This window comes from Python bivittatus, unplaced genomic scaffold (genome assembly GCF_059951505.1).
Source record: "Python bivittatus isolate LINGU-HERP-01145 unplaced genomic scaffold, Pbiv_v1 ctg000350_np1212, whole genome shotgun sequence".
NCBI lineage: Eukaryota > Metazoa > Chordata > Lepidosauria > Squamata > Pythonidae > Python > Python bivittatus.
Window position 1 is genome coordinate 16,262,163 of NW_028277074.1, and position 16,711 is coordinate 16,278,873.

Here is a 16,711-nt window from a genome sequence, read left to right on the forward strand (position 1 = left end):
CTTTTGACATTTCCTTCTCTTTTAAAGCTCTCCTCCACATTCTGATTCTCTTCTTAACACGTTCTTTTGTCACTTCCAAGCAGCACGTTGCAGGGAAGGAAGAAACAACTGTTGCCAGTGGTCTGAATTAATTGCTTGCGCAGACCTTGTGAAATTAGGCCAAGTCCTTAAGAAATTAATCTAAGGGCGGCAGGTAGCCTGCCCTTGTACTAAACTGTGATTAATTTAGAATGTAGCACTTTCAATCTTTTCCTCAGAAACATAGAGGAGAAACAGAAACTTGCCTTGCTTCAGCTCGTTCTCATAACAGTGAACTATAGCTTAATATTTTCTCCTATTATTATTATTTCAAAAGAATATCTGCATTGCAGATAAACTAGCACTACTGAATGCAACAATAAATGTTATGTCCAAACCATGCAAGCTTAGTGATGTTGATACCTCTGTAAGATTATATAAAAGGAAAGGATCACAAGGAATATTAGAGCAGTTTAAATTCTGTATATGAATCCTGAGGGAGCTGGGGGCTATGTGATACTTGCAACTACCACAAGTTCAAATTTATTTATTCAAAAGACTTATAGCGCTGCCCATCTCAGCATATGATTCTCGGCAGCTAACAATTATTTAAACCACCAGCAATAATAAACAAAATTAAATAACTATAATTACCAACAAAATTTGAACCAACAAAAACTATAATCAATGTAACTTATTTTTAACTTTTCTTTTTACAGCCTTTTTATTGAATTGTTTGGCTAATTATACATCATACATGTTTAATTCTGACACAGCTCTTCTCTTTTTTATAAACACGCTACGTATCTAGGTCACATTTTGGATTATTATCAGAATAAAATATTATCAAGTCAACAGAAGTGAGTACCAATGAAAGGCCAACTCTACCTCTTATCAGCTGTCTTAGTCAGATAGTCAAGACAGATATCAAGATGTGATCATTGTCCTTATACTTTATCAGCAGAACACAATATTCTTTTATGTCTGCCAAGTCCTTCCAGAAGGCTATGAATTTTATTAGATATTAATCAAAGTTCAAAAATACAGAATATTGTATACTTCTTGTCAAATTGGCTTAAATAACATTAAAGCCATTCCACACAATTTAGTTCTTCTTAAATATACTAACATGTCATGTTAGAGGTCACTTTATATTGGGGATTTAATATATTATTTATATATATTGAATCCCCAATATATTATTATATTAATATAAATTATATTAAATATAATTTAATTAGATGAAAATGCATGCAGATAACCTATTCTCACATTCCCTCACATTCATTTCTAGCAGTGAAGCATACTATTCAAAAGGTTAGGTTGTACATTCTTTCCCACAATAAGGTCTGATTAAAATTTAGCAGAGAACAACCTAATAGTAGCCTGTGAAAAAGTCAAATACTCTCTGTTCATCTGTTCCTGAGAATAAACAAGGGTGAAAAGGCTATAAGAGGACATGAATATACATTTGCATTTAATTCCAGCTCTTCCACTTCTGTCACTATCTAGGAAGTATGGGAGTCACACTCCAACATATTTGCTAGGAATCTGATTGGTAAGACTACTGTAAATTGTACCCCATATTTTGAATGAATCAACTTTTGTTCTAAAAACCAGTTCTCCCCACTGGTCCCTCAAATTTCTGTTTTTGTTTTGTTTTTTTTCATATAAGAAATCTGAAAAATATCTTGAGTAGAAACCAAGTAAAAGTTTCATATCTTTTCCTTTCTGGCCTTCAGCTTTCTGTCTGGAAATCAGGTTTATTTTCTGGTGGTCTCCTTGAATTAAAAGGATAAAAATGAAGGAAAGTAGTATTATCAACCACAACCTACTGATAGCATATAGTTTCCAGTACCCTATTTTTACCACCAAAACCCCCTTCAACCCCAACTATTCTAGTGGTCACTATATCACCTTCCTTATCATTCATGGGCCCCCAGGCAGGGCCCCAAAACAAAGCATAATCCCCCAGATCAAAACCATATTCAAACAAGGTAGATATTGTGATTTACTTGTGAACAATGTTTAAAAAATGTTTAAGAAGCTACTTATTAGCATAAAAAGACTATAAAAAAATCAACTGGAGATGGTCAACTATTATTTATTCTTAAAATAATTTTAATTGGAAAGCGAAATAATCTAAAGCTACATTTGTAGTATCAAACGAGGACAAAAATCTAACACAATTGCTTTCAGATTCTATGGCGGCTAAAATTAATAACCAGTTAACAAGAATTACAAAATCATTAAATATTTTTCATGTACAAAGTTCCTGGAACATGACATAATAAAAAGTCTTCATTAAACTAAATAAATGGGATTATCTTTAGAATTTACCAGATCATATTACATAGATAATTTTTTACATATCAGTTGTCTCTCTTCTACTGAAGAAGGAACACAGCATAGGAAGTATGTATAATAGGATTTCTTTTAACCAAAAGCTAGTACAGAAATGTTATCTCAATAGAGTTTTAACCATTGCATTAAATAAGTAATTAAGACATTGAGACTTTGCAGCATGATTAAATAGATGCTAGAAGTATAATAAATTCTTAGATTGTGTTAGTCTGCTTTGTTTATACAAGACTAACCAGTGACCTGTGTAATATACTGGAAGCTCTTTGCCATTTCCTTCTTCTGGGATGTTTTGTTGTTTACTTTTCATCATAGAAGATTATGCATTTTACTAAGGTAATATGAAGATATAAAAGTATGAATCACATACATTTTCTGACAATTCTGATCAAATACCATGACCAACTAATTATAACAAATTCAAAGAAATCCAATTTTAATTTAGTCTATATCCAATCCAGAACATATACCTCCAGTCCAAAAATATTATCTTCCATAAAATAATCCTAATTATAGTACAACTATCTCCCCCATTTTAACTCCACACAACACTTTTTGCATGATTTATGCATTATGGGAATCTAAAAAATATGCATCATTTAATTCTACTTTTTAAAAAGAAGCTAAGCATTCTATGGATACTAAGATGTGAATACCAAAGCATAAGAAATGCATTAAGAAACCCCTTTGAATATAATTAGCATTACCATACAAAGTGGATTTTTTCCCTCAAGATAATGGTGTCTAATTATCAGTCTGTACCATCTATAACAATACAGAATCCCTTTTCTTCCGGAGGAGGAATTCAGACAAAAATAGCTATTAAGACTAGGAAAGCAATAATTGTATATACAAATATTGAAGTATATTTTTGCTATGAGAATTATTTTGTACTTAAAGAGATGAGGGCGAAAGAGGGTAAGAACTAAGACACAGTGGCTTGTTTCAGATCTGCATCTGACCTGAAAATGTAAACTGAAGATGTTTACAATTATACCTGAGCAGGTGCAGAACCAGCAGGAAGGATTTTTTTCTCCCTTGAAATGCCGTTCTCAAACAGAATGGTTTCTTGAGGCATTACTACATACTGTAACAAAAACAACTGTGCATTTGCCTCCACTTGCAACGTTCCTTTTATTTCTAAGTGGAGGACATGTATTAACAATATATTTGCAGTTTTTATCAAATAATTTGTTCAGGGCCCGAAAATCTGGGCTAAACATTTTCTTGTATCTAAACAGTATATTTTTTATGTACCTCAGAGGTAAAAAGAGGACAAATTTTCCTATATTCAGTGAGCAAGGCTGTACAGCTATGAATTTGGAGCCAATCTTTCATTCCCCTTTCAGCAGACCAATACTTTGATAAACTAGAATGCATATCAAGAAAGGTTCAATGTCTGCATTATCTTCATAAATTATTTTGAAAGTATGGCATTAATATAATGAGCAATAGATTTTTAAAAAAATGGCAAGCAAGGCTACACTACATTCTTATGTTTCTGTGTTCATAAATGCATAAGTAGGTTCATTTTACTGTGTATGACTGAAGCCTACACTTGAAGAGAATCATCATTTTTTGGATGGCCAAAAGGACCAAAGAGGTAATGCAAAGCATTATCATTATACTTTTGTGATACTAAATCATATGATGTTTTATTTTGGGGCAAATTTTGTTTTTCTTCATACCCTTTTAAAAATCAATCAGAAAACAGTGTCAACTAAGAAGTGATCCACATGCCAAACTATGCTACTGATAAGAGGTCTGAAACTTGAAGTATTTAGAAATGTTCCCTCACAGACGCTTAACACTATTCAAGAAGGAAATGGATATCTGATACTATACTATGAGTGGAGATGGATATAAGGTTAGGAGAGCAAACCACAGCTCACTGGTCATGCTGGGCCTTTAAAATAATATACATCTCTTCCATGGGGAAAAAGGCACATATGTATCCTCACTTAGTTGACCTTCCAACTTTGGCAATCATGTCTGGAGGAAGGGCAAATTGAGACAACCACTGTTATTTCTAGTAACTTTAACAAATCAATATGAGAAGTAAATCTATACAGTAGATACTCTGAGACATAAAGTATTCATTTTTAAGCTATCTGGAAATAAATTAAAAATTAGGGAGAGTAAAATGCCAACGCATTTGAATATACTGATCATCATTAGCTTGTGAACTATTCTCATAGGACTCTCCGACAGCAAAGACCCCTGGGCATAGCTTTGTTACAGACTGTCAGTAGCACTAGCAGAAGACCTTGGAGCCCACCTATCAGCCATGTAGCAAACTGTTTCTATTGCTAGCTTTCAGCAAACTGGCTCTAACCCCTAGCTGAATACAACACAGAAAGCTACTACAGGGAAGAGATGCAAAGAATTCCAAGCCTGATCACATCTCTTCTTAAATTCCACTGAACTACAAACATACTTCTAGGCTGAAAAAAGAGGACCAGGCACTCTTTGCTTGGTTCTTCATGTCGTCATTTTGCTTGATTACACACACACATACGCACATGTACAGTTGAAAGTAGCATCTAAAGCAGCTATGCTAGCCTGGGGTGGGGGGGCGGGACTGCTGTAATAAATTAAAAAGAGGTGCTTCACCCATGCTCTCATGTTCCTAACTTCCTATCTTGAAAGATCTATGCTGCCCTATTCTCTAGTTTTATCCATAATGTACAATAAAAGGATTCAGATGCAGCCAGATTTAAAATCAGATTTAATTCAGATGCTGTGTTTGTACTGTTGCTAAACCATAAAAAAAATATATATGAGAACCCAACAGGAAGAAAAAGTGTGCAAGACCTCAGCATACTTCCCCTGTCCTAGCTATAACTGGGAGATCAGGAACATGCTACAAGCAGTGAAGGATATCCAGTTTTTAATATGGAACATGCATGACACTGATGTCATAGAGAGCACTATGTCCCTTTTCCCATTCAACAATCTTAGGCAGTATTTGGATTGAACAGCTTTGACACAGAAAGATGTTGGGGAAAAATAAATGGCATGGAGAGGATAAAATAAGTTATAGGATAACGTGTGACCACCAGACCATGTGGGCTTGTTATGTCAACAGATTAAGGCTCTTCTTGTGCACAGGTGATAATTGCAGGCTTCCTTCGCTAATGCAATTACTCCACTTTCATAATTTCTCTGTTCTATTTATATAACTTCTCTCTGTATCTTCAGCTAAACTAATTTTCTAATAAATAGGATGAAACAATTTTAGTAATTTTCTGAAGAAAAGATGCCTATAACACACACACACACACACACCACTTCTTTTCTTTTGTGGAAAAGAACTGCTGAACAAAAGTCTGCCTACTAGGAGAACATGAAATGTTCCATTAGAGACAGAATTATTTTCTTGAAGCAGGATCCAGTAATACAACAATTCTGGTTTTAATAGAAGAACCATCAGTTTCCAATGTATACCAATCAAATACAGTTCAGTTGAAAATGATATTGACCTAATGATAACTCCAGCATGCAAGGTGACAAAAGATTTTGGCTACTATGGAAATGGCAAGATAAAATTTCTAGGAAGAGGAGAAAATCAGACTACAATAGTGCTTTCTGTATCACATTTCCTTATAAAACAATTTAAATTTTACAAGGCATTTTCTCCTTTGGCTTTCTATTCATGGGAGTAAAGTTACAGTAGTTACTCCACATTCTTCAGAAAGTACATCTTGTCCCATCTTGACCTCAGTCAGTCATCTCTGTAGGATTTTTTTAACTATAGCCTGTTGAACAAGCATAATATTCTGATGGCATACAAACCTAAGCTACGATAGCTGAATCTTTATGAGATGGGTGGCTATATAAATGTGATGTACAAAAATAAATAAATTCACTCAAGGCATTAAGCCAAAAGCAGACCACATATGTCAATAGTTGTAGTGAAAGTTAACATGCAATCTAATTATGTGTTCATACAGAACAAGCCAAGATTCTGCAAAATCCTGGCTTATCACATATCAGCCAAATTTATTCCAGTTTTGCTCTTCTCTGCTGGTATAACCATTTAACTAAGCAGAAAATAAAAGCTTATTACACTGTATGAACCAAAACCTGCTTCTTCCTTAACAAGCTGAAATTACAACATAAGCTTTACTCTTCATTTAGTGGCAGCAACCTAAACAACTATGATAAACTCCTATTTAAATAAATATCAAAGGAAATCGCTAAATTCTTGTACCAGGCCCATTAACATAATTTAGCTTCAGATCAATTGTTTTGGAAGTTATCGTCAACTGTCAAGATCAAATAAGGAACAGCCTTTCCAGCCCAACATTCTACAGTAAACATAGAAAGACTGGCCATTTCTGTGCAAAACTGAGAAACACTGTGAAAAAACTTTACGTCAGGTCAGACCTATAATTTTCCTAGAATACAAATGCATACAAAAATAATCATGCTAATAGTAAGTAGAACTTTTGCTTTGTTATTTTGACAAGTCTGTCATCTAAATGATCCAAAAGTTGAAACAGGTTCGGAAACTTCTCTATGAGGTCAAAACAGCTAATTCCCAACTGAAAACATTTGAATTTGAAAGTTTTGCACATTTCTGCTAGCTATCTTTTGACCCCTTCCCTTACTAAATAGTTAAGCTTTGAACATGCAGCTACTGAACATATTTACTAACAAAATAGTAATATTAATAGTAACTCCACATCCATCCTCGGTAAGAACAGGATTCTTTTTAAAGTCACTTAAAGTTAACCTACAAATACAACAATGCATAATAATTATTATACATTACTATACATAAGAATGAACTATTATTTCACACTTTAACCTTCAAATAGAAATGTTTTTAAACCATTATCATAAATAAGAGCTGCATTCAAATGAACAAGAAACCCAGAAGTTCAAGCCTTGTTCACCTTTCACTCTTCTTGATTTCTCTAGTATTTGTTCTGTTATTTTCGATTCTGTGATCAGCAGTCAAAAGTCATAGGTTCAGTTCTACCATCATTCTTCTTTATGTAAAGGCTAGTACCTAAGCCAGTGGTGCCATCAGAAAACATGGGCAATGAGCAACAGATACTAGATAAACCAATATAAACAATTTTCTAGTCAAGATCTTTTAATGAATCAAGACAATTTCATATCAGCTTAATTATGATGTAAGTGATTATGTCACGGATACATTCTGTGTAACATAGATGAACAATAGTCCTTGAGGGTACAGTCTGGAAACCAGATGAGTTATTTCAGTGCTGTTCATTTATAGAAACAAGATTTGGTGTCATAGGTCCATATCCTTCAAAATGCCTGAATTGGACAGTCAAACATTCCAATGAACCAGTGTTTGTCTTAGTAAGGGGCATCAGCTGGATTGTTCCTCAGGCCTCCTTCAGCAAGCCGTACTTTCCATAAACACTATCCAGCTCCTGTGTATGCTTTAAGATATTCCTTAAGAACATATGGGGGCTTCAGAAGAGAGGCTTTGGACAAAGTTAGATGAGTCGTTGACAGGTCAGATTAAATCCATAGGCCAAATTGTCTTCACTGCTACACTAACACCACTGATAAAGTAGGTCTATAACCAGAAGTATGGGAGTATGTTTTGAAGACAAAGATATCTGCCTTTCCTCAAGAAATTGTGATGGAATGTTGTTATGAAGGCCACGCTCAGGGAAAAAAGCGTTTCCTTAGCTCCCAACAGGAGCGTGGGAAATTTAAGAAGATGAGACTGGCACCACCCTAAGGAATGCACGGTGTTGTGGCTTGCTGGCTTGGGAACTGAGGTTTAGTCTGGAGAGATTTCTGTCTTGAGGTAGAAGCTAATAAATGCAACAGAACTGTATTTGCACTGTCTCGTGGAGTTCTTTGGGCTGAACCTGACAGAAATCCATCCACACACCCAATCTGAAAGCTGTAGTATTCAACTATCACAGCTAGAACAGTATCTTACAGTTAACTGAATATGTTATGGTTCAACTCACAAATGATATTCTGTTTCATTGGCAGGGTAATGCTTCATTCAGCAGAACTTTATTGAGCTATAGTTTTTCTATAGTCAAGTCTTTCTCAGTGAGAAGTTGTAGATGGAATAGAGAACAAACTTGAAGGGTAGGATGAAGAATCACTACCAAGACAATGGTCAGATAAGCCTGGGCCAAGAAAATAACTTGAGAAACTGTCTCAGATAAGCCCCTCCCTAAATTCACACAAAGATAAAGTGAAGGAGGAGAGAAGCACATTCAGACTTTCAAGACTCTGTTACTCTAGGTGTTACAATAAAAGTAGTCCTGGCAAATGGCACTTCTTAGTCTGGTCTACCTTGTAGGGCTAACAGAAGTACTCGTACTGTTCTTTAAAAAATATGTTGAAGCTTTAAGTATTAATGGCAAACCTACAATTATGTAGTTAATGAAAGAAAGGCCTTGTATATGGAATACCAACCCACCAAGCAATTAGACCTCACTTGTATATAAGAGGTCATGCCCACAGGTTTGATACCTGATTTAATTGCCTGCCATTTCAATTACTTAAATTACTTCAGGTCTCACACTCACACACATGCAAAATCAAGCTGCCAAATTTATCCCTCAGTAGCTAGAATAATCACAAAACCAGACTCAACTTGAGTGAGACAGCTGGCTAATTCAAGCTTACAACTCCTAAATATTAAAATTACACATATTTTTTCACAAGGTTGTTAGGGCAATAAAAAAAATCCTAAACACCTGTATATTCTTTAAACAAAGTGAAACATTCATTTATGCCCAACTTTTAATGTTGGTATTCAATTCATACTGACAAAAGTAACTAATTCCCACACATACCAGATCCTCAGTTTAGCCTAGAAATCTGAAAAATCAGTAAATGGAAACATGTTTGGAAAAGGCACTTCATTTCAATATTAATAAGGCTTAATATTAAGAAAGAACCAAAAGGCTTGTCTACATTTGTTTTTAATCTCACTTGCAATTTTATTCTCCTTTTCCCATTTGGGAAAGAAGCATTAACCATAAATTGCTGTGGTATTCAAATCAGCAAACTACTGTCAGTATCTATCTTCTCAATGAGAATTGCAAAAACACTCTAAAGAATAGTTTGAAAGTTCAAATGGAAACTCTGGTTCTGGGATTCCCAAATTATCAACTCTGAATTGTTTTCTAACATATAAATCTGTGGGAATCAATATGACAACTCTGAAAAGAAATGACTTCATAACTGTATTACTCACATAAGTGGAAGAATCATTAGGCATATTTTTAACATAGAAGGCATATATTAAAACATGTTGGGAGACAGCACAGCTATTTTGAAACACATATTAAATAACCTAAGCTTGCTCAGTTTAATTTTTAGTTATCTTAGCAATAGCTCATATGCTTCTGTTGTTCCATAAAGATGGTCCCCAAATATGGATGGATTAAATCTGATGCAGCATATCCATTCAGACACCACTTACTCTATTTCAAAATCACTCATTTGGCACATGTGCAAATTACTGGTGGGAAGAAGAGGCAGCTATTATCCTTGAATATGTCATGTCAATTTGCACTGCAACATGTAAAGCTAAAGACAGAATTGAATAGGAATACTTTTCCTATGAAGTATGTTAAATAAAACAAAATAGAATGTAACTTTTAACATATTTATATGGCCACACATCTATCAAAGGCACTCTGGGCACAAACAGATAAATACAGAACAAAATAACAATCCACAATGTAAGTAGTTTTTTTGTTTTTTGGGTGCCTTCAAGTCAGTGTTGACTCCTGGCGGCTGCCTGGACTAGTCTCTGCAGTTTTCTTGGCAAGATTTCAGAAGTGGTTTGCCACTGCCTGCATCCTAGGACTGAGAGTGTGTGACTGGCCCAAGGTCACCCAGCCTAAGGTGGAACTAGAACTCAGAGTTTCCAGTTTCTAGCCTGATGCCTTAACCAAACTGGCTTTCAAGTAGAAAACAGAAGCCTCTAAAAAAAAGCCGTCATTAACAACAGATATACCTGCGCCCACATTAGAGCTCAATTAGCACCCTGGCCCCAGTGCCTGGGGGAAGTGCAGATCTTCACAGCTTCTGGAAGGCCAGCAGTGTCAGGGTCATCCATATCTTGAGGGGAGACTGTTCCATAACATAGGCATCATGTTACTAAAGGCATGCTTCCTAGGACTTATAAAGTGATACTGCTTCATCACTGGAACCTGAAGCATGCCCACTCTACCCCCACTCTATCCTACTTATATGGGATGGACATAAACCACTGGGGAGAGGTGGTATGCAAGTAGCCCAACCCCATGCCAGCCAAGGCTTCAAAGGTGATAATCAGCACCTTAAATTATACTGGGAAGCTGACTAAAAGCCTGCAGCTCAGGGAGCAGCAGTGTTACTTGGGCATACCATGAAGTACCCAATATTGCCCATACTACTGCATTCTGGACCAGGTGACCCTCCTCAATGCTCTTCAAGGACAGCCCCATGTAGGCTGTGTTGCAATAAGTCAAACAGGAAGTGACTAAGGCAACCAAGGAAAAACTCATGTAATGAATGAATCAAACTGGATGGTTCACACAATATGCTAAGCGACAAACAAGTAGCTCAGAAGAAGTCAAACTTTTTGACTTCTCAATGTGTAGCATAATGGGTTACTTCTGTGCCAAAACTGTCATTCAGTACTATTGTGCCCAAACCTAGGGTTTCAGGTGTGTGACAGACCCCATTTCCTGACTGTGTTGAAGGCCTTTTATGATTCTCCAGTAATTGTGTTTTATTTTTAAAGTTCATTTTAGTAATAGTATATATTTTTATTTGTATTAAAGTTGTATACCGCCCAGAGTGAGATGGATGGCCATATCAATCGAATAAATAATTAAATATTGTGGAGAATTATTTTGTTACTGTTCTATTTGCAAAAGAAGCTGCATGAAAACTCTTATGTAAGTGGAAAGGTGTATTTGAAATTAACTTCACTTTTTCCTGCAATACAGTGAAATGAAAAACTGCCCTACTAAAAGCAGAAGACAAGGAGTGACACTTGTGAATTTAAAATGGTAAAGAGTAAGTCATTTATATTCTTAAAGCATATAAATATTATGCTATATTCATACAGTATCAATCTTCTAGAAAAGAGAGCAAGAATGGATTTATTTCAAGGCAGTGAGGAAAGGTCATTTATATATTGATGGTTAAGCATTCCTGTAACCACTACTTCACTAGGCCTTATCTCAAACTTTTCAATCTTATCTCCCCATTTAAAGCAGTGGTTGCTGGCTGTGACTAGGTTAACATTTTCACTTAGTCCCTAAGAACATCAACTTTCATCCTTTTTTAACTAATGATAGTAGAACAAACCATATCTCCCAAAGTTCATACTTACTGTGGAAACTAGTTTTTTTGTAAAGTGAAGGAGAGGAAAGGGAGGCCCAGAACTTCACTATAACTCATGCATAGCCTATTTATGTACTCCATGGCTTAGAATGATCATTGAAACTACTTCTCTTTTAGGCATGTGTGTGCATAAATGACACAGAAAAATGTATCTTGAAAGGCAGATTAAAACAAAAATAACATGGGCTTTCTTTAGACTTATTTGCTACCTGGCTCTAATAAGAAAAAGCTATATAGTGATTTAAAAAGTGATGCATTTCATAACACTTACTTTTGTTTTACATTGTAGTATAGTATTTCAGTGCTATCATTTATGAGCAAAGGGAGCCTTGAATTGAGAAATCAATATAGAACCCAATCATTTTCTAAGTTAATACAAAGTATTATCACAAATTAAATAAGTTTAATGTATCACAAAATTAAGTATTCCAGTTAAGACTAGAGTCTGGAAACTGACATGTTGTAATACTTGTATTAAAGGCATTTTCATAAAGCAAGTACATGTGGATTGACCGGCACCCTTCTTAGTAATTTTAAATCCATTCTGTTATCATAAAATGCCTACCTAACATAAACAATCTAATTCATAGGCAGAACCTATCAAAGATGAAGAACAAAATCATTTAAAGGATGTTCTTCAAAGCAGAAGAATGCAATTTTGATCACCACCTGCAGATAATATAGAATTTACATAGGTTGACACATATTGGTGTGTGCGATACCTAAACTATAATTTATGCTTGTTCATAAATGTCTGTATTTAAGCATCTAAAGAGACAGCTCAGATGAAGATAGTAAACATATTTTTATTTTTCAACTCTTTATTTTCAAAAAGCTGAAACTTCCTTTCTCAATACCAGCCTTGGAGTAGTTTCAACATTCAACAGAAATCAAATTGTCAGTCAAGGTTGTGATTAAAATCTTATGTAATTTTTGCTTCATAAAATTAACTTGTTTGTCAAGACATTCAAAAGACAAATCAAACTGAACTGTGTTAACTGATACTTTGCAGCAACAGACATTGCAAACAGGGACAGAAGAGGGCAGAAATGCATATCTACTGAAAGTTAAATTATGTTTTCATAGCAGAATAGCTTTATTCATAAAACTAGAAAAAGACAAATATATATATTTGTACCCTGGCAAGAGTGCTCCTTTATAAGGTACAGCCAAACAGCCATGTCTTCATCATGAAGTAGGTATACAAACTTGGATATTATCATCTTAAACGCTATCCCAGTCATTTTCAAATCTGTTGTATTCTAGATGTTTTGACTATAACTTTATTATACTCAGCCACAGAGATGACAGACGACATACAGACCTTGTAGCTTAAAAGCTGGATTCAGACACCATAAAAAACAAAAATGAAATCAACCACATTATGGTTGAATATGATATATAAACCAACAGCTTATTCAAACCATGGCTTAATGCAACATGTAAAACTAGTCAGTCTGCTTCATGGTATGACACCTGTCAATTCCTGTAATCTTTATTATTAACATGTAAAATAGGCCTAATCTTCAAAGAGTTGTTAAAAAAATTAGTTTGTGTGTGAGGTACAGGAGGTGGAAGGAAAATCATGAATGTCAATTTAAATTCATTGGACAAAAAGGTGGGATTAAAAAAAGCACTATTTTTTAAAAAGCAAACAAAAACTTAAGTCCTAGCTTTGCACAGACTTTATAGACAGGTTTGAACAAGTTATTTTCAGTGGGTATTATATCTGTTATATTAATAAATTTCACCACTATGGAAAAGACAGCCAAACCTCAAATACAAACAATTTGAAAGGCATTTCTATTCTACAATTGGCTTATGAAACTGTATATCTAACGCTTAACAAATAGATCATCTAGTTGCTCTTTTGAAGACTTTTTCTTTAGATTGTCCACCCACACAATATTAGTGAAGCATCCTATATCACCATTCTATGCATTGTGACTTCAAAGTGAGTCACATTCATTTAATTGGAATTCCTAAAAGAAGTGTACATAAAATAGGATTACAACCTTAATTTGCCATCCTATACTCACCTACCAAGGAATTAAACTTAATGAGACTCATTTGCATCAACAAATACAGGACCTAATGCACTGAAGGAAAGAGAAGTGAGCCTGAAAGCAAGGATGCAAAACAGGCAAAGGAGATTGCTTTCCTTCCTTCTGCCCTCCTGAGAGTTTTTTCTTTTAAATAAAATAAATCAGCCTTCACAAATTTAGAAATTCATATCTTATTTTTACATTCATACCCACCACACTATTCCTTTTAATGGTAACCAGCATTATGCAAAGAATAGGAAAAAAGTAATAGGATGGAAAAGAAATGTAAGGGCCTATGAATACTACTGACCTCTGCTGCCCATCGTGGATTGGGTCAATTTCACATAATGCTTTTTAATACGATAGACCCATGTGTCAATTTCATATAACTAGCAAGGAGGGAATACTGGTCAGTTTCAGCACGTATGGGGCAGTATGTCAGAGGCAGAACCAAGTTTTATTCCAAGCTCACACTATTCAGCGCAAGCTAAGATCTCTAACCTACCTTGCAGGCCAACATACAGTTTTCCCATCCCGCCACCTTGGAGGTAATGCCTTATCCTTTAGGCCAGTGTTTCTCAACCTTGGCCACTTGAAGACGTGTGGACTTCAACTCCCAGAATTCCCCAGCCAGCAGGGCTGGCTGGGGAATTCTGGGAGTTGAAGTCCACACGTCTTCAAGTGGCCAAGGTTGAGAAACACTGCTTTAGGCTCAAGAAATTAAATCCCAAGACTCCCCACTTTCTTACAGTTCGCAAAGAGGGTGTGGCATATTTAGATCCTCTTCTGCCAGTGCCCTGCGCCCGCTGAAGCCTACCCAGAGCGAAGCACAGCTTCAGCCGAATGGTCTGAGTGGGACTGATTCTGCGAAATTACTGGCAAGGGGGAGGAGGAAGACCGGGGGTTGAGAGAGAGAACTACATGGCAAGGCGAATCGCGGGAAAGCCGTCCCCGCACACGGGGAAAGATCTTTCTGGAGTTTCCACTCGTTCTCGCCCACCCCCTTCTTTCTACTCCGGATGCTGAGGCTGAAAAACATTCCACAGGGCATTCGCTACCTGATGGGGAGCTGGCTGAAAGGAAGGGAAGAGTTGTTAAAACACCTAGCGGTGGGAGGGCTGCTTCGGTCTGCAGCTTTCATTACAGCGCTTCCTTACTGCACTGCAGAGGCGCCATCTTCTCGCTCTTAAGCTCTGCTCCAACCCATTCCCTTTCATCTGGTTCCCCAAACACCCCTCCTTAGCAGAAAGCCTCTCGCCAGGCGAAGCGCCTGATCTCCGCACCGAAGGAGACCTCCTGCGGGATTTCGGAAAAATTCTGCCCCCTCCCAGTCCCGCCGCCCCACACCAAGTCTGCAACGCATTCCAGGGTAAACTGAACGACCTTTTTACGGAGGGACCCACCGTAATGCCCCTTTTCTGCCTTACGGGGAAGCACGGAGGGACAGAGGGGCTCCCAGCTGCAGGCAGCAAAGCCCCTCTGCTCCAAGGGCGGGAGGGGAGCTGTTCCGCAGGAGCCGCAACGCATTAACGCCTTAATCCGAAGTTGCCTGAGCCACAGGCACCTGAGCCGAGAACTTCCTCCTCATGCCCACGCACGGCGGGAAAGGGGCGATCCCCGAACGAGCGCCTCTTGTTTGCGTTCCCCGCGAGGGCGAGGAAGAGGAGGAACGAGGGGAAGCAGCGGGGAAGGGCAGAGAACCATCGCCTCGCCGAAGGATCGGGTCTCCCGGCCCCACCATCACAGACGACGCCCCCCTTCTCGATTTCCGCCCCCAGATCGGCCACACCAGACAACACAGAAGAGGCGTAAAGGCAACAAAAGCCGCACAGCGGCCGGCAGCAGACATGAAACTCAAAGCATCGAATCCACTGATGCCAAGTTGGCGCATTCCAGAAAGGATGGATGTGAGGCAGAAACGGGGGGCCTCGCCCTCCCTCCTCGCGCCCCCTGTTCTGCCTCATCCCAGAGCCCGCCCGTTCCCCAAGAGCAACAGAAGAGGCTAGGCTCCCTTCTCCCCACCCTTCCGAAGGCGCCCCGGACCCGGCGGGCGCTTGCTCAACGCTGCCCAAAGAAATCCGCAAGTGAGCAAGAGGCATTTTCGGAAGCCGCCCGTCCCAGCCCGCCCTGCCTCCTCTCTCCATTGTTCAGGCTGAACAGGGATTTCTGAAGAGGCGCGGACCGAGGAACACACCCTTTCCTCTCGAGCCTCAGCAGGCCGCTTTCATCAGCTACTTTCGCGGCCGATGACCCAGCTTAAAGCTGCGGAAAGCTCTCGACGAACAAAGACTTTCTTCTCGTAGCAACAGGGAGAGAGTAATCGGGAGACGCTTACCTCCAAAGCTCCCGCTGTCCAAGAGGCTACGAGCAGCAGAAAAACTAAATGCGGCAGCATCGCGGGCAGAGCAGCAGCTAGGACTCTGGGGCTCAGGCACTAGTTTAAAATATATAGGGAGAGAGTAGAAAGCTATCCGCCCAGCTGCCTCGCTTCGCCTCTCCGTCTCCGCTCTGCTGAGGAATGAAACGGAGCTGCAGGAACAGCAGCACTAGCCGAGCTTCGGAAAGGAGAAGGCGAGTCAGCTGATATTCCAACCCGCCCAAAGCGGCGGCGGCGGCGGCGGCACGCCGGGCCTTCGCAGAGACACCTAGCGATAGAGCTGCGCAACTGCAACCTCTATAGCCGGATTCGTGCAAGCCCCGGCCGGGGAAAGCAAAGAGGGAGGGGCGGAAGGGTCTCTGGTTCTGGTTTGCAGGCGAAAGATCGGGGTGTGGAGCTAGCTCTGGACGATATCCGACATTTTTGAGTTTAATCAGAGTTTATGGCGTACAGAATTGTCCCTGTCCCAAATCAGAAGGATTGCGGAAACCGAAAATCGGTTTTAGGATGGAAGGATCCTAAAATGAACTCTGTTTAGTTCTGAGGTCAT

General features: G+C 38.2%; 1 protein-coding gene across 7 annotated transcripts in view; it reads right to left on the reverse strand.

Moving 5' to 3' along the window:
* APP (amyloid beta precursor protein) overlaps window positions 1–16,372 on the reverse strand; it is a 126,314-nt gene extending 109,942 nt beyond the window's left edge. For 4 of the 7 annotated variants that reach the window (XM_007430627.4, XM_007430626.4, XM_007430625.4 and 1 more), the window contains exon 1: window positions 16,120–16,371. In XM_007430627.4, the coding sequence (XP_007430689.1) occupies window positions 16,120–16,179 (60 nt within the window). In that variant the 5' untranslated portion in view covers window positions 16,180–16,371. Of the gene's footprint in view, window positions 1–16,119 lie in introns of all 7 variants that reach the window. The other 3 variants (XM_007430628.3, XM_088144609.1, XM_088144608.1) reach the window with 1 other exon arrangement.
* Between the last annotated feature and the right edge of the window lie 339 nt (window positions 16,373–16,711).